The 19,154-nt window shown below is 37.6% G+C and overlaps 1 protein-coding gene across 4 annotated transcripts in view; it reads left to right on the top strand.

The window, feature by feature from the left end:
• Positions 1 to 19,154, top strand: part of notch1b (notch receptor 1b) — a 185,819-nt gene that overhangs the window by 150,375 nt on the left and 16,290 nt on the right. For all 4 annotated transcript variants that reach the window (XM_087252914.1, XM_087252915.1, XM_087252913.1 and 1 more), the window contains 10 exon segments: positions 1,232 to 1,433; positions 3,680 to 3,833; positions 4,383 to 4,567; positions 6,713 to 6,845; positions 8,621 to 8,869; positions 10,526 to 10,638; positions 11,897 to 12,468; positions 14,829 to 15,263; positions 15,436 to 15,584; positions 16,426 to 16,639. In XM_087252914.1, the coding sequence (XP_087109040.1) occupies positions 1,232 to 1,433; positions 3,680 to 3,833; positions 4,383 to 4,567; positions 6,713 to 6,845; positions 8,621 to 8,869; positions 10,526 to 10,638; positions 11,897 to 12,468; positions 14,829 to 15,263; positions 15,436 to 15,584; positions 16,426 to 16,639 (2,406 nt within the window).

The raw sequence follows: 19,154 nt of genomic DNA, 5'->3' as shown, positions 1-19,154 counted from the left end.
AGTTCACCATTATGAATGCATAATCACTCCAATCAGTCTATGCAGGAAAATATTCATTTAACAGTCTGTAACCATCAGATTCAAAGCACCGACAGACATCGTAACGCTCGATTCACACGGGGCTTCAGCGTCAACACTTGACAGAGGGCGTGTCTGAAGTTGGGGCTGACGCGATCATCATAGCAGCGTCAGCCAATGAAATTAGTCACCAATCGGCTACTGTCTGAGTTGGTGTATTTGCATACAGCGATCTAATTGGCTGATGCTTCCGTCGGCGCTTAAACAGTTGAGAAAGTCCCAACTTCTGTAGTAAGCAACGCCACTGAAGCGGTGCCAACGGATCCATAATGCAGTTCGGCAACGCCTGACGCCACCCATTTAAAGTGAATGGAAAGCATTGATGCTGACGCCCCGTTTCTTTGTTTCTACTTATAGCCTAAAAGTAAAGTCAAATTAAACACATAGTTTGTGTAGTCTGACCTATAGTAACCTTTAAAATAGCCAGTCAGCAGGTCAGAATACACTAAATAGCCCACAAAACACTAAAAACTTCAGTTTCATTAATAAATTAGACGTTATTTAAAATAAATAACATAAATTGATTAATTAAAGCATGTATAAAACAAACTAACATTAATGGAAATATTGTCCCCCTCGCTAATCGTCAATGTATAAATCGCACTCTGAGTATGTCTGTAAATAACAAAAAAGTAGCAGTCTCTAATAGTTAATAAATCAGTTTGTATTATCACAGGAAGACAAGATCTTATCATACAGAGAATTTTTACCAGTAAGTTGAGGATGTTAAAACATCGCCCATCCTTAGTGTAAATATTGATCTTTTCCAACAAGCTAGTGTTTAGTCTATAACAGACAGTCGTTACTACTAAGAGACAAGAAGGCAAATCTACTGTATCTCAACTCTCTTAAAAACACTTTATCAACAAAGTCGTAAGAGATACGCACCAAACAATGCTTCAAACCCTACATGTCTTTTCTGCACAGCACTACAGCTATCATTGTTAGCCTTATTGTTAAACTCGAGCCTTGCCAGTTCACTGATCTGCCTCATGATAGTGTTTAAAAAAAAACCTCAAAAGTTTTTCTTCTGTTGTCTGTTAGCGCCCCCTCTGGTGAAAAGATGACAACGCAGTCTGAGCAGCATTGATGATCATTATATGAAGTAAATCTGTTTTTTTTTTGTTTTTGTTCTTCTTCTTTTTTGAAACAGCTCTTGTTTTAATGGTGGCACATGTGTGGATGGCATCAACAGCTTCACTTGCCTGTGCCCTAAAGGCTTCACTGGCAACTACTGCCAGCATGACATCAACGAGTGCGACTCCAGACCGTGCATGAATGGAGGCACCTGCCAGGACAGCTATGGCACCTACAAGTGCACCTGCCCTCAGGGATACCACGGTCTTAACTGTCAGGTAATAAATCACTGGTATAGATACAGGGTTGTTTGGGAACAAAACGTTTTCATGCATCCACATTTATTTACAGTGTTTTGTCGTGTTGAAAAGGTTCTGTTTGTGGTCAAATTATTATTTTACTTCTTTAAATTAAAACACTATTTATTAACATTAATAATTGCATTACTTAACATAAACTAACTCATTCAAATACTTGTACAGTTAAATATTAACTGACATCTTCATTCATTCATTTTCTTCTCGGCTGAGTCCCTTTAGTAATCCGGGGTTGCCACAGAGGAATGAACCACCAACTTATCCAGCACATTTTTACGTTGCGGATGCCCTTCCAGCCGCAACCCATCTCTGGGAAACATCCACACACTCATTCATACACACACTCATACTCATACCTACCCATTTCACCTGTACCACATGTCTTTGGACTGTGGGGGAAACTGGAGCACTGGGAGGAAACCCATGCGAACACAGGGAGAACATGCAAACTCCACACAGAAACGCCAACTAAGCACTACCTACTGCGCCACTGCGTAGCCTAACTGACATCTTATTAAAATAAAAGCTTGTATTGTTATTATTATTTAAAGAATTGTATTTGCTATATAACAATTCTTATATTATTTAATGAACAAAAAGTGAACAATTAATAGTTTTTTCTCTTTTAATTAAGATTAGCAAAATATTTATAAATACTTCAAGATGTCTTGCTTATTGTTAGTGTTAATTCACTTTTTAAATTCACTTTTACTACTGTGCATTCACTTTTAACATTAACCATTAGGATTTATTGCAAATTGTTAGCTATATATTGCGATAAAAAGGTTTAAAATTGCTGAAATTAAACAACTGTAAATTAAAATTTATTTTGCACGATATTCTCAAAATTATTTTCTAGTTTGTTTTTAAGTATTGTGGCGGTTCAATCAGGGACTAAGACGAAGAAATGAATTAAATATTGTTAATTCCATTTGATTTAAATAGCCAACACTATACACTCAAAATATGATGTTTGCTGTTTGTTCTTCTTGTTCTTACTTATTTCAAATGAGCTGAAACAACACAGTATTTGAGTTTTTTTTTGTGGACTCAAACTCAAATTTGTAAAAACTAATTGTTAACTTAATTCCTTCATGTTGTCCCAACACTAATCGATTGTGTGGAACCCAGTGCGGTAAAATCTGACATCGATATATGACTGAAGTTTAAATGTTTTTCATTTACATACTGATCTATTTCCTATTTCCTAATCTTTTCATATCCGCATGTTTGGATTTTACTCTGGGAATGCAGAAAAAATATATATATTTATAAAATGTTATTGTATATATTTCTATATATTATTATATATATATTTATTATTATTTTTGTTGTTTTTTTTAGCTTATATTTAGTTTATAACGATTTTTAAATACAACAGAACAAACAAACAACATTGTCTCAGAATATACACACTTTACAGGTAAATATAATGTCACCTGCCTTACATGTGAATTCAGCTGTTGGAAATATAGCATTAGCAATGTAGTGCTACAGTATATATACTATTTATTGTGATAAAAAGGTGAAAATAGCTAAAATTAAACAATTGTAAATTCTAATTTAATTTGCACAGTATTCTTAAAAATATTTTCTAGTTTGTTATTAAATATTGTGGCGGTTAATTCCGTCGTGGTGACCCCTGCTGAATAAAGAGACAAAGCCGAAGGGAAATGTCTGACATCGGTATATGACTTAAGTTTACTTTTTTTTTTTCATTTACATACATACCTTTTCATATCCGCATGTTTGGATCTTAAACTAGGAATGCAGAACAAAAATTAAAAAGCTATTTTGATCCCTTGAAATGAAAAAAATTATATATATAGGTCACACTTTACAATAAGGTTCATTAGTTAATGTTAATTAATGCATTTACTAACATGAACAAACAATGAGCAATACATTTACTACTGTATTTGTTCATGTTAGTTTACGTAAAATAAAGTTGTTCATTGTTAGTTTGTTAACTCATGGTGCATTAGCTAATGTTAACAAGCATGGACTTGGATGTTAATTATGCATTAGTAAATGTTCAATTATGATTATTAATTGCTGTACATGTGTTGTTCATGATTAGTTCATGTTAGTAAATGCATTAACTAATGAACCTTATTGTAAAGTGTTACTATATATATATATATATAATTTTTTGAGTGTGGATACACTAGTTAAATCATTGACATGGATGAACTGTTGTCTTGCAGGAGCTGGTGAACTGGTGTAAACCGTCTCCCTGTAAGAATGGAGGGATCTGCAGACAGAGCGGCACGAGATACAGCTGTCAGTGTCAGACAGGCTGGACTGGTTTATACTGTGACGTTCCCAGTGTTTCCTGCGAGGTGGCCGCCAAACAGCAAGGTTTGTTTATATGAATGGGCCTATTACAGTTAAAGTCAAATTTATTCGCCCTTCTGGGATTTTATTGCCAAATGATGTTTAATAGAGCAAGGCAATTTTCACAGTATGTCTGATAATATTTTTTCTTCTTATTTGTTTAATTTCGCCTTGAATAAAAGCAGTTTTTAATTGTTTTAAAACCATTTTAATGCCAGTATTATTAGCCCCCTTAAGCAATATTTTAATTTCGATTATTATGTATATGTCTAATTAACCTAACCTGCCTTATTAACCTAGTTAAGCCTTTAAATGTCACTTTAAGCTGTATAGAAGTGTCTTGAAAAATATCTAGTCAAATATTATTTACTGTCATCATGGCAAAGATAAAATAAATCAGTTATTAGAGATGAGTTATTGAAACTATTATGTTTAGAAATGTGTTGAACAAAAAAAATCTCTCTGTTAAACAGAAATTGGGGAAAAATATACAAAATATACCCCTTGTTACTCAGCACTGGTTTCTGCTCAGCCTGTTCAGTGTTTGAGATGTTTGTTTCTCCTGATTTCCAGGTGTTGATGTGGTCCGGCTGTGTCGTAACTCTGGCCAGTGTCTGGACGCTGGAAACACACACTATTGTCACTGTCAGGCCGGATACACGGGCAGCTACTGTGAGGAGCAGGTGGACGAATGCATTCCCAATCCGTGCCAGAACGGAGCAACTTGCACCGACTACCTGGGCGGATACTCCTGTGAAGTAAGTCAAGAGGATCTGGAAGTTGGCAATCATCTTCACTGTGAATGGTCCCTTTTCACATATCCGGGTTTCTTAGTTGCGGAAGTCGTCATAGTTGGGTAAACTTAGAGCATGGTAAACGGGAGAGAACAACAAATATTTTTTACAATCCTATTTGCTGAAATAATAACAGAAAAACTCCATAAGGATGTTATAAAGGTGTTCTGACAAAGTAAAAAAAAATAGTGTGTCAGCCAGAAGAGAGAATAACGTCAAATCACCTAACAGCAAGAAGGTCGCTGGTTTGAGTCCCAGCTGGGTCAGTTGACATTTTTGTGTGGAGTTTGCATGTTCTCCCCATGTTGATGTGGGTTTCCTCCGGGTGCTCCGGTTTAACCCACAGTGCAAAGACATGCGCTATAGGGGAACTACCAACCTACGTCACACATGATGTCACACGGGTTCAACCACACAAAGTGGTTACAAAAAAAAGACCGGTTCCAATAGCAAACATGTTGTGTTGTGCGGTAAGAAACCAAATTCAAATACTTTTACCGTACACCACACTGCTTTTAATGCCAACCGCAGACGTCTTTGGCTAACAGCTATCATATGAGCTGAATGGAGTGAGGACCTAATTAAAAACGCTGGACTCTGCAGTTCTTATTTCATATCAGTTAAGTTCACCCTATGCTGAATCATACACATCACTCATTTTTATTGCACAAATGAGTAAAAACAGTTAAATATGGAGAATTAAACTGCGGACACTGAATGCTAAGAATGAAACGTAAAGGGTAAGTTCACATACCCTGCCGTACAGGTGCAGTTCACTGTCAGAATGCAGTTTTGCTTGTTGATGATTACCATGAACAATTGCCTTGTACAGTTCCATCTTCTTTCTTTGTCTTTGGCTAGGCAGAAGCTCGTTTTTTAGCACTACATAGTTTTGAATCTGGTAATCGAGGAGCATTATTTCTTGCACATGACCACACAAAACAAAATTGTAAGCATCCAAACACTTGTAGGCCTTTAACTTCTCTCTTGTAAAATCACTTGGAGTTTGAATGAGATGGTTGTATATTTCAGGCTGGATGCTTGGCGATTTCGTCTTATCCAAAATCCATAGGGCGGGTGCTATCGCAAATGGACCTGTCAGATGAACGCCGCTCACTTTAACGTTAATTTTGCCGAATACCTGCTTATTACTGGGTGACAAGCTTTTATAATATGCTGAAAGCATTATGTAAATTATATATATATATATATATATATATATATATATATATATATATATATATATATATATATATAATATGTAATCAATATAACTTATTTCTAAGACAACAACAAACTCTGTACCGCATCAGATGTCATTCCATCGCTGTAAATGCAAGCGCTCCTGGTTTTTTTCTGCAACCTCCATGCACAGGCATCCTGAATGTTTACAAATTGGTAGGGACAGACAGAATCTTCAGACATTTTTTGCTATTTCTGCACAGAATTTTTTTAAAATCTGCGGATTTATGCTGAATTATTTTGGGAATATCATAACTAAAACCTTAATATATGAAATAAAAAGTAACACCTTTTTACTTTTATTTAATATTTACAATGCAAATCCAATTAGATCCACTTTATTTGGTAAACAAAGCAAGTCTCTCATATAATATCTCTACTAAAAGACAGAAAATATATCTTTACACACCGTATTGTAAATAAATCATATGAATATTTGCATATTAGACAATAATATTAGAGAAATTTTTTTAAAAAACTGAATAAATGTAAGTTGGCACAAGTAAATAAACAGAATCAATGATATATGCTGGATATGTTGGTGGTTCATTCCGCTGTGGCGACCGCTGATAAATATGGGACTAACCCGAAAGAAAATGAATGAATGAATAATTAGAGACTAGACTGTACAGAGATTAAAATCTAAATGTAGAGCTACTGTAAGTATAAATATAATCATTTGCATGCTCTCGATAAGCTAATTGGCGATCGTTAGATTTAACCACTGCTTTAGGCTAATGTTAGCTAAACCTTCTTTGTAAAAGAAATAGCTTGTTTGGCAAAGCCTGGAGAAAGCGCCTAGTAAACAGAAAGCTGTTTGTTTTATGTTTGGCATTAATTTGCCTCTCCTTGTTGTGTTTCTTGAAGTGTGTGCCAGGTTATCATGGAGTGAACTGCTCTGATGAGATCAATGAGTGTCTGTCTCAGCCCTGCCAGAACGGGGGCACATGCATCGACCTGATCAATACCTACAAATGCTCCTGTCCTCGGGGAACACAAGGTCAGATTTCACTTCCTCCTCTGTTTGGCACTTTTTCATGCTTCGTTTTCTTTATTAATTACAGCTTGCACATTGACTGATGCTTTCATGCTTAATTATGGAACCGCTTGATTGTTTTATGTTCAATCCACTTAAATTTGTAAAAAGAATTACGTTTTAATTGAATCTTTTTGTGTTAGGACGAGTGTTGTGCTAGTTACTGAAAAATAGTAACTAGTTACAGTTACTATGAGTAACTCAGTTACTTTATTGATTACTTACACCAAAAAGTAATGAATTATTATAAACAGTCATACATTTTATGCATTTTAAACAAAACAAAAACGTAACAGCTGCTTAAAACTGAAATCTATCAGCAGTTTTTAAACTAACCACAAATTAAACGTGGTATGTCAGCAACTTATGGAAAGTAAGCTGTGTACATTCAAAGTGCAAAATCTGCTGTTGTATAACGGCTATAAAAATATGTAAAACAATAAACAAATGTTAAAAAATCAGTATTTTTCTGATCAATACAACACTATACATTTAAACAATGTGTTTAGAAATATGACAGAAATGTGTCACTGTGTCTACTAAACTAATCAGTTGTGTTATACAGAAAACAAAAGTGTGCTTATTTATTTGAAGCAACAAACATAGTAGCCCTGGTGTGTGTGTGTGTGTGTGTGTGTGTCTGTGTGTGTGTCTGTGTGTGTGTGCGCGTGCTGTATTTATAGTCCGCGTAATGAATGAATGATGAGCTTCAGCTGTGTCTGTGTGAAATCATCTGATCTCGGAAAAGGTGCATGTGAGCGGTGCATGACTGGACCTTGTAGTCCATGTAATGACGGATTTGTAGTTCATTGCGATCTGTGTGTTAACCAGCAATCTGCCAGGATTAGATCGCTGGTGATTGTGAAAATTTATAATAATAATTACGTTTTAATTGAATCTTTTTATGTTAAGACGAGTGTTGTGCTAGTTACTGAAAAATAGTAACTAGTTACTAGTAACTAGTAGATTTATAATAATAATGATAGTAGTAACCTTATTAGCTTCTTAGTTTCTCATGCGCACGCATTCGGTCTCTTTCACAAACACACTTGGCCTCTCTTGCGCGCACCTGGTCTCTCTTGTGCACACCCAATCTCTTGTGCGTGCTCGGTCTCTCTTGCGCACACACTTGGTGTACCTTGCGCGCATTCAGTCTCTGTTTCTGTGTGACTTTTGTGAAATCTCCTCATACACAACGTGTTTTCTTTATGGTAATTGGTTGGCATCAACCAATCCCACAATGCGATGCCGCTGTAAAAAAAGAAGATGTGGGCTAGACTGCAGCCAAAATAATTAACTTACCAAGTAACGGACAAACACATCATAACGATAACGGAGTTATTTATTTAAAAATTAATGCGCTACAATATTAGTTACTGTCAAAAGTAATGCCATTACAGTAATGCATTGTTAGAAACGCGTTATTGCCCAACACTGGTTAAGGCAACATGCAGTAATTTTGTGTTACCCAGCATTTATTTTCTAGTGTAGCTAGAATGTACACTGTAAAAAATACTGGGTTCTACACAAGTGCTTTGTGTTGGGACAACATAAAGAAATTAAGTTAATTATTAGTTTTTACAAATTTAAGTGGATTGAACATAAAACAGTTAAGTTGTCCCCAAAAAAATCTCAAGAGTTGTGTTGTTTCAGCTCATTTTAAATTAGTAGCTAGAACAAGCAACAAAAAAAAATGTTATTGAGTATATAAGTGCAGCTTTTCTTATACTTTTTTCCAGGTGTGCACTGCGAGATCAACATTGACGACTGCACACCGTTCACTGACCCCATCACCCATGAGCCTAAATGCTTTAACCAGGGCCGCTGTGTGGACCGTGTGGGCGGCTACCACTGCATCTGTCCCCCTGGGTATGTTGGGGAACGCTGTGAGGGCGACGTCAACGAGTGCCTGTCCAACCCCTGTGGCACACACAGCTGCATCCAGCTCAAAAACAACTACCGCTGCGAGTGTCGCACAGGATACACAGGTACAAACACAGCCCCCTGCTCTATTATCATATTCTCCCGACAAAAATTCTTGCTGCACACAAACAGCTTTGCTGTATCGGCCCTGACTGCATCGCGGGCAAAAACATGCAACAAACCCCGTGGATCATGGAAACAAACACTTACGACCCTTCATGAACAGCTAATTTCTGTGTGCCGTGGGTCTGTGTCTCACAGCTTGGCAGGTCTGTCTTGCCTTCGGAAAGCATGCGCAGTCATGAATAATTAAGAAGGCAGCTCTTCTCATAGGATAAGAAAACTCCGCTATGAATAATAATGAGAAACCGACCCATCATCATTGCACTTGCAGTTTTGCGCTACGTCGCCGATTTTGATTACACTTCAAAAATCATTTTAAACCCAGAAGCTGAAAATAGCCTGTAATAAAGTTCGTTGTGTGGAAAGAAGGAAGCGGAGAACCGACGCAGTTTTTAAACTATTTATTAATAACAGTGACGGCAGTCAAATATGTCCGGGCCCGGTCCTCTCTTGGCTTCCTCTGCCATCATTCCTCCTTTTATAGTCCAGAGCTCCTTCCGTGGGATTCGAGGCAGGTGCGCACCTCAGGTGTATTCACTTACGCGGCGGCCTCATTCCGTTCCCAGGGCTCACGGCCACGCCCCCTCGCCACATACCCCCATCTCCCATCACAGGCCGGGGGCACCCCGTGGTTTGGCGCCACAGCACCCACGAGACCTATATGAGACAGGCCGAGAGAAAAGGAGATGGAAAAGGAGAAAGGACAGAGTAGTCCGAGAAAGGGAAGAGAGGAAAAAGGAAAAAAATAAATAAAATTTGGGGTTCGGTTCTCCAGACACGCTGCCACTCGGTCCTCCACCAGCAGAGAGATGCGACGACGTGCTGGGAGCCCTGTGGAGGAATCTATCCACCCGTCCGTCTTCTCCTAGCTGGCTGGCGGCATCTCAGGTCTCCTGCTACGCTCCCGCTTCGGTGGACGGATGCAGGCTACTGCATCATGGCGGATCGCGACGACTCCCCCGGGTTCTGTGGGATGGCTCCCTTCAGCACTTTCCCCTCCGGTGGTAAGCCCAGCGTCCCCTGCTCCTCCCCATGCTGGGAGACGGCAGCAGGCAGATCCTTTCCTCGCCAGCCTCAGGCCTCAGCTCCTCACGGAGACTGCCGTCAAACTGAAAGCAAAAGTAAAATATGTCCGGGCCCGGTCCTCTCTCGACTTCCTCTGCCATCGTTCCTCCTTTTATAGTCCAGAGCTCCTTCTGTGGGATTCGAGGCAGGTGCGCACCGCAGGTGTATCCACTCACGCGGCGGCCTCATTCCGTTCCCATGGCTCTATGCCACGCCCCCTCGCTACATAGCTGACAAAAGCTCAAAATTATCCAGTATTCCCCACAATTTAAGCTAACAGATGCTAACATTGTCTTAACTGTTGCTCAACACACTCAAATCTCAAAAAAAGTACTCAAGGGTTTCGTGAACCTTTAAAAGGAACACTATGGGGCGCACCGGTGCCTTCACCGTTGCAGATGGATAGGACAAAACCTCCTGTTATCATGGAAAATATATCTTTTATTGCTTGTTGTGGCATCACATGTTCCTAGCACATGTTGTCAGGATGTACAACTGAAATGTTTAATATGGTTGTTTGTGTATCTCTACAGGTCAGCATTGTGACAAAGTGTTTGATGGCTGTAAAGGGAAGCCGTGTCGTAATGGAGGCACCTGCGCTGTAGCCAGTAACACTCCTCATGGCTTTATCTGCAAATGTCCACCGGTTAGTCACATTCTCACACGTCACATCCATAGCACTGGAATTGCTCATAAGCAGTGATCCCTTACTTTAATTTTTGAGCAGAAAAGTCAGGGCCGGCCCATGGCATAGGCAGTATAGGCAAATGCTAAGGGCGCTGTACAGCCAGGGGGCGCCAGAAATGAGCACGGTTAAGTTGGTTTTGTTTTTGATATTCCTGACACATTCAGTGATAGACAGCAATAACTCAAACACCTCCTAGCCTAAAAAGATCTAAAGTGTGTTTCCTACAAAAAGACAAAGCTGGTTATGTTTTACAGCTGTCTTTTTCTTTTCTTTTTCGCTCGACATTACGACGACCACTGCTCCGTTTAGCCGGGGATATGCGTTTTGATGGAAGAGCTTGCGCTGAGCGTAGCTCTCAGTGAGGGACTTTCGGAAAAGTGCTTATTTTTTTCTTCTTTTAATTTTTTTGCTCTGTCCTGCGTGTTTATTTTAAACACAACTAATTTTCTCTTAAATGAGCACAAACAGTTACTAAAGTAGTCGAATGCTTCATTCATTCATTCAATATAGAGCTGTGCATTCTTACATTAACACCTCTGTTATCAAACCAAACACAATGAGAGATTAATTTGCTGATCTTCACTAAATAACTATAGTAACTTTAATCAATATGTTAATACAATTTAAAGTTAAATAGATTTTATAGCTTTATTTATTTCTGTATAAGCCATTGTTTTTAATAGGGTAAACCTTTTATTTTATTCTCAATATGTTCTAATGTTTGCTATGTATTCTATCATTTGAAGCTATTTGTTGTCCCATGTTTTTTACATCCCAACGTTGACAGCTATGGCATAACATTGCTAATCAATAAATAGCTATAGCGCTATCTGTTAGGTTGAACGTCAGCTAATGTTATGGAAGGGCATAGATGTTACAGAAAATAGTAATAGTAATGTAACTACCTTCATTATTACTTCCTCAAGCAAATGTGTAAATATTAGATCTATTCAGCATTAATGTTAATTGCATTGGCATGTTTATCTGACGTTTTCCCAGCTTGTAGTAGTCGATCAAAAAGCTAATTAGTTTCTTATGACTATACACTAGCAGTGGAATTTACTGCGATGTGACGGGGCGCCACCTGAAATCTTGCCTAGGGCGCCAAATTAGTTAGGGCCGGGCCTGAGAAGAGTTAGAGTAACTAATTACACCTCAAAATTTCAGTATAAACCATGATAAAAAAAGTTTTGCATCTTGTGCATGTCTCATTTAGGGTTTTACGGGCTCGACCTGCGAGTACGACGCTCACGCATGTGGGAGCCTTCAATGCAAAAATGGCGGGACGTGCGTTTCTGGTCACAAGAGTCCCAAATGCCTGTGCACCCCTGCTTTCACTGGTCCCGAGTGCCAGGATCCCAGCGGAGGCCACTGCACCACTAACCCCTGCTATAACGGAGGCACGTGCGAGTATATAACCGAGGAGCCGTATTACCACTGCATCTGTCCCACCAACTTCAACGGCCTCTTCTGCCACATCCTGGACTGGAGTTTTCCAGGCGGCACTGGTCAGGACATCACGCCGGCTCCTAAGGTGTCGGTCAGCTGCGAGATTGAGCAGTGTAAAGTCAAGAAGGGCAATAAGATCTGTGACAGCGCATGTAATAATTACGCCTGCGATTGGGACGGTGGCGACTGTTCGCTGAACTTTAATGACCCATGGAAGAACTGTTCGGCGGCTCTGCAGTGCTGGCGCTATTTTAATAACGGGAAGTGTGATGAACAGTGCCACAACACGGGATGCCTCTATGATGGGTTCGACTGCCAGAGAGTGGAGGCACAGTGCAAGTGAGTGCTGTTTAAAAGTTTGCTTTATTCATTTTAAGAGTTTCATGTTTGGGCCAGCTATGTGAACCAGCAATTTACAGCTGAAATGAAAAGAAAGGATTTTGTTTCCCTTTAAATTATTTTATAGTACAGACCTCTTGCTAAAGCCAAGACTAGCCAGAGCATCTGCTAGTACAAGATATGTGGTTAGATTTAATTTAATTGTAAATGCAGAATTAAAAAACAGTCAATGTGATATGATCATATATATAAACAGTAGCATATACACATATATAAACTAATAAAAATAGAATAAAAACAGATTTAATAAAATGGATAAAACATTATGAAGAAAGTATTCTTGAAAAACTAATAAAAAAGGCATAACATAAAGTGTATTATTAACATGAAAAGGAAAAATGTAAGAATGAAAACATAATTTTAATTAAACTCTATTATTACTCTTATTATTAAATGAATTATAATTATTATTTAAATTATTAATTTTTTTTCTATCCTTAAACTATAATTACAAATGTATTTGAACATATACAGTTGAAGTCAGAATTATTAGCCCCCCTTTTAATTTTTTTTCTTTTTTAAATATTTCTCAAATGATGTTTAACAGAGCAAGGACATTTTCACATTAAGTCGGATAATATTTTTTCTTCTGGAGAAAGTCTTTTTTGTTTTTTTTTCTGCTAGAATAAAAGCAGTTTTTAATTTTTTTAAGCCATTTTAAGATCAATCTTATTAGCCCCTTAAGCTATATACTTTTCCGATAGTCTACAGAACAAACCATCATTATACAATAACTTGCCTAATTACCCTAGTTAAGCCTTTAAATGTCACTTTAAGCTGTATAGAAGTGTCTTGAAAAATATCTAGTAAAATCTTATGTACTGTCATCATGGCAAAGATAAAATAAATCAGTTATTAGAAATAAGTTATAAAAATTATTATGTTTAGAAATGTGTTAAAGAAAAACTTCTCTCTGTTAAACAGAAATTAGGAAAGAAATAAACAGGGTGTCTAATGATTCAGGGGGGCTAATAATTCTGACTCCAACTGTATATATATATATATACACACACACACACACACACACACACACACACACTATTGGTTAAATGTTTATGGTCAGTTTTTTTTTTTGTTTGTTTGTTTTTTCATCTGTTCATCAAGGCTGCATTTATTAAATATAAAAAAAAATGTTGAATTTTTAAATCTTTATTAAAATTGAATGTGGTTTCAAATGAAAATATTACTCCAGTCATTATTGCTTTTATTACTATTACCATTAATAATAATAACAATAATACTAATATTTATAATAATTATAATAATATTTAATTTTTCTTTTTGGCTTAGTCCCTAAATTAATCTGTGGTCGCCACAGTGCCAACTTATCCAGTTAAACCGCCAACTTGTCCAGCCTATGTTTTACGCAGCGGATGCCCTTCCAGCTGCATCCCATCACTGGGAAACATCCATACACCATTATTCACACACAGACACTACGGACAATTTAGGCTACCCAATTTACCTGTACCGCATGTCTTTGGACTTGTGAAGAAACCGGAGCACCCGGAGCAAACCCACGCGAACGCGGGGAGAACATACAAACTCCACACAGAAATGTGAAATGCTACCCACTGCACAACTGTGTCGCCCTAATAATAATAATTAATATTAGAGTGATTTCTAAAGGGTCACGTGACACTGACGACTGCAGTAATGAAGCTGAAAAATCATCTTTAAAGTCACTGGAATAAATGATTAAATAAATTATAAACTACTTTTGAACAGTTATTTTATAATGCAATAACATTTCACATTTGTACAGTTTGTGCTGTAGTTTTGATGAAATAAATTTAGCCTTGGTGAGCAGCAGAAGCTTATTTTAAAACATTTAAAAATTGCACTGACCCTAAACTTTTGACCGGTAGTACATATATATATATATATATATATATATATATATATATATATATATATATATATATATATATATATATATATATATATAATATTTTATTTTATATTATAAATTATATATTATATTATTTATTATATTATTTAAAATTATATTATTATACTGTAATATCTATAAAAAAAAAAATAATAGCACTGCTCAGTAGCAATAAAAACCTAGAATAGTTACATTTTGACAAAGAAAAGTAAAAATGGTTATCCTTAGTGACTGAATTTAGGAAGATGGTACTGTAGCTTGTCCAAAATTGCTTACAAACCCGAATCTTCTTGACCCAGATGGTCTAACAGGTCAAAACCAGGTCCGCACTCTTGTAGTCCAGCCTTAGAGACTGTCTAAAAGCAGAAAAATAAATACAGTTTCTAAACTCTCCTCTTCTTTCTCCTAGTCCACTATACGATCAGTATTGCAAGGACCACTTTGCAGACGGCTACTGTGACCAGGGCTGCAATAATGCAGAGTGTGAATGGGACGGCCTGGACTGCGCTAACGACACCCCCGAGAAGCTGGCTGCAGGACTGCTGGTTGTGGTGGTCCACATTCACCCTGATCAGCTCCGAAACAACTCGTTCGGGTTTCTGCGGGAGCTCAGCCGAGTGCTCCACACCAACGTGGTTTTCCGGCGGGATAGCAAGGGGCAAGAAATGATCTACCCGTATTACGGCAATGAGCAGGAACTGAAGAAACACAACATCAAACGATCACTAGACGGCTGGAACGATGCTTCTAGCGATGTCTTGAGCTCGATGAAAAACAGCATTTACAATATAGTAGTGGAAGGAGGGAGAAAACGCAGAGAACTGGAGAAGATACAAGTCAAAGGGTAAGTGTGTGTGATATAAAAAAATGTCGGAATAGTTGGCGGTTCAGTCCACTGTGGGGAAAATTGAATTAATAATTCAAAGCGGCATATAAACATTTGCTGTCGTGACTTTTTGTCAGATTATTTCTTCAAGACATGCTTTAATAAAATCAATTCTTATGTTTCCCATCAGCTCCGTGGTTTATCTGGAGATTGACAACCGGCAGTGCTACCAGCAAACCTCCGAATGCTTCCAGAGCGCCAACGACGCGGCGGCGTTCCTCGGAGCGCTGGCTTCCAGCGGCAGTCTGAAAATGCCTTACGTCATCGAGGCCGTCACAAGTAAGCGTTCGGCACGAGCATTGTCGTGTGCCTCACGTCTTCCCATAATGCCTTTAATCAACACTAGGCCTCCTATCTTACTCAATGTATTCAATACCAACCCCCCCATCCCCAACCTTTAACCCCACCGCCTCCTACCGCGGATTACAGGGATCGCTTTGAAGTTTGTAGCGTTTCTTCCTTATAACAATGAAGCAAGTGTTCTTTGTGCATTAGACAGACTAAACAATCAATGCACTGGTCTGAGGGCAGATCTGCTTCCTCCAGGCAACCCAAAATAGTTAATTGATGCAAATCATGTCAACTCGTTTGGCTCAACATGACACATACATGCATGGCGTGAATGTGAAATGATGGGGGGGCTGCCGCAACCTTAACCTAGTCGAACGTAGCAGGACTTAACGCATCTCCAAGGGTTTAGATGAGCAGAGTTTATCATTTCAAAATCGTTAGTGGAGAGAGTGTGGAAAAAAAAAGAGAAGAGTGGAGAAAAATTGATCGGGAGTGTGCTAGAAGTTGGGAGTCTTTGTTATCTGGAAAATCCTAATAAATCCTTCGTCTTTACAGCTTAAAGTGTGCGCGGTAATTTGAAGTTCATTAATCCCTCCCTTTTTTTTCCCTTAAAGAAGAACTGGTAAAGTTGTCTCCTGGTACCCTGGGCTGAGAAAAAGGGAGAGGAGGTGTTCATTCGTTTTTTTTTCCCCGTCCTCCTCCTTTTTTCTTATTTGCCAGCTTTTTTTGATGAGAAGCGGTTAGCAATTCTGATTACCGCATAGTTTGTCCGCCCATCTTCGGAGCATATTCTTGACTCTTGACATGTCAACGGTTGTTCCTGTGGCAGGTGAGATCGATGGACCGTCGCCTGTAGAGCTCTATCCAGTCTACGTGGTTCTGGCAGGATTGGCGCTGCTGGCCTTTGTCGCCATTGGGATGGTGGCGTCCCGTAAACGGCGCCGGGAACACGGACAACTTTGGTTTCCGGAGGGTTTTAAGACCAGCGAGCCCAGCAAGAAGAAGAGGAGAGAGCCGGTCGGAGAAGATTCAGTCGGTTTGAGGTCAGTTTGAGATTTCTATTTCAGCATTTGTCGAGCTTAATCTCATCGTCTGAGTGCGAATTACGTTTTCTAGATCTGATATTTATTATTTTACAGGGTTTCAAGTCAAATTTAAGACTTTTTAAGACCATGAAGAATTTAAATTCAGACTTACAGTTGAAGTCAGAATTATTAACCCCCCTGAATTATTGGCCCACCTGAAATATTTGCTCCTCTGTTTATTGTTTTTCCCAATTTCTGTTTAACAGAGAGCAGATTTTTTAGCACATTTCTAAACATAATAGTTTTAATAACTCATCTCTAATAATTGATTTATTTTATCTTTGCCATGATGACATCACATAACATTTTACTAGATATTTTTCGACACTAGTATTCAGCTTAAAGTGACATTTAAAGGCTTAACTAGGTTAATTAGGTTAACTAGGCAGGTTGGGGTGATTAGGCAAGTTATTGTATAACGATGGTTTGTTCTGTAAACTATCGAAAAAAATAGCTAGTAGAGGCTAATAATTTTGACCTTAAAATGGTGATTAAAAAATTAAAAACTGCTTTTATTCGAGCCAAAATAAAACAAATCAGACTTTCTTCAGAAGATAAAATATTATCAGACATACTGTGAAAATTTCCTTGCTCTGTTAAACATCATTTGGGAAATATTTAACAAAATATAAATAAAGGTAGAATTTTTTAAATGGCCAAGCAGACAAAATATGTACTTAACCCATCAAAAAATCTATTTTAAAAGATTATGTATTATGTATTTTAAACAATCTGTCAAAACAAGCAGACCTAGCTGTTTGCACAAGCTAAATGTATGGACAACAGACTGTTATAATATTAGTTATGAATAAAAGGTTTTATTGAGATGGATTGTTGGTGGTTGGTTGTGCGTTGGATCGATTGGGTAGCTTTACATTCATCCATTCATTTTCCTTCAGCTTAATCTCTGATTTATAAGAGGTCGCCACAGCAGAATGAACCGCCAGCATATGTTTTACGCTGCGGATACCCTTCCAGTATTGGGAAAGGTATAAAGAGAGGAAAATTAAGACCAATTTAAATGATTTAAAACCTACAAGACAATGTTTCATTGAATTTAAGACATTTTAAGGCTTTTTAAGGCTTTGTTTTTAAGGTGTGTTGTAGGATAAGGTTTAGTTTTGGTGGTTGTTGTGTGTTTCAGATGTACAGTTGAAGTCAGAATTATTAGCCCTCCTAAATTATTATCCCCCTTGTATATATTTTTTTAAGTTCTATTTAACAGAGATATTTTTCAGCACATTTGTAATCATAATAGTTTTAATAACTAATTTCTAATAACTGATGTCTCTTATCTTTGCCATGTTGACAGTACATAATATTTGACTGGATATTTTATTAAGATACTAGTATTCAGCTTAAAGTGACATTTAAAGGCTTAAATAGGTTAATTAGCAGGGTATCCGCGGGGTCTTAAAAAATCTCAAAAGCTAAATTTTAGGCCTTAAAAAGTCTTAAATCTACCAAAATGTTGAAGATGTGTTGAAGGTCCTTTACATTCATTCATTCATTTTCCTTCGGCTTAGTCTCTGATTTATCAGAGGTCGCCACAGCGGAATGAACCACCAGCTATTCCAGCATATGTTTTACGCGGCGTATGCCCTTCCAGCTGCAACCCAGTACAGGGAAAGGTATAAAGACAGGAAATTAAGACTCATTTAAATGACTGAAGACCTACAAGGCAATGTTTCAGTGAATTTAAGACTTTAAAATTGTGTTTTATTTTACTTTTTAAGACTCCGTGGACTCTGTTTCTAAGGTGTGTTGTACGATTAAGTGAGGTTTTGGTGGTTGTTATGTGTGGGTTTCAGATTTACAGTTGAAGTCAGAATTATTAGCCCCCTGTGTATATATATTTGCCCAATTCTATTTAACAGAGAGATTTTTCTACACATTTCCAAACATAATAGTTCTAATAACTGATTTATTTTATTGTGTCATGATGACATTCATAATATTTTACTAAATATTTTTAAAGACACTAGTATTCAGCTTAAGGTGACATTTAAAGAATTAACTAGGTTAATTAGCAGGGTATCCACGTCTTAAAAAATCTCAAAAGCAAAATTTTAGGCTTAAAAAAGTCTTAAATGTAGTGAAATAATGTGCTGTAGTTCTTAAATCTTTTTTAACAGGTCTTATTTTTCCTTTGTTCGTGTATAGCTACCCAATCTGGCTATTAACACCCATACAATCACCAACACTCTATCTCAATAACACTTTTTTTATTCAAAAATAGCGTTTTATTACTTTATATTATCATTTGCTTAACCTCCTAAACTCTGGAACCTGGTACCAGGTCTGTGACATCATTTACTGTTTGTACTGGCCCAAATACACCCATAAGTGGTTCTGTTCTCTCATCAGTTGGAATAGAATAACTTCCGCATAGATTATGGTAGAGACATTTTCCTTTTTTTCTATGATTACTGACATGTGCAGGAACCACCAAAATTAATTACAGCAACCCAGA

The sequence above is a fragment of the Danio rerio genome, chromosome 5 (genome assembly GCF_052040795.2).
Source record: "Danio rerio strain M-AB ecotype USA chromosome 5, GRCz13ab, whole genome shotgun sequence".
NCBI classification, from domain to species: domain Eukaryota; kingdom Metazoa; phylum Chordata; class Actinopteri; order Cypriniformes; family Danionidae; genus Danio; species Danio rerio.
This window is presented reverse-complemented; position numbering and strand designations above follow the sequence as displayed.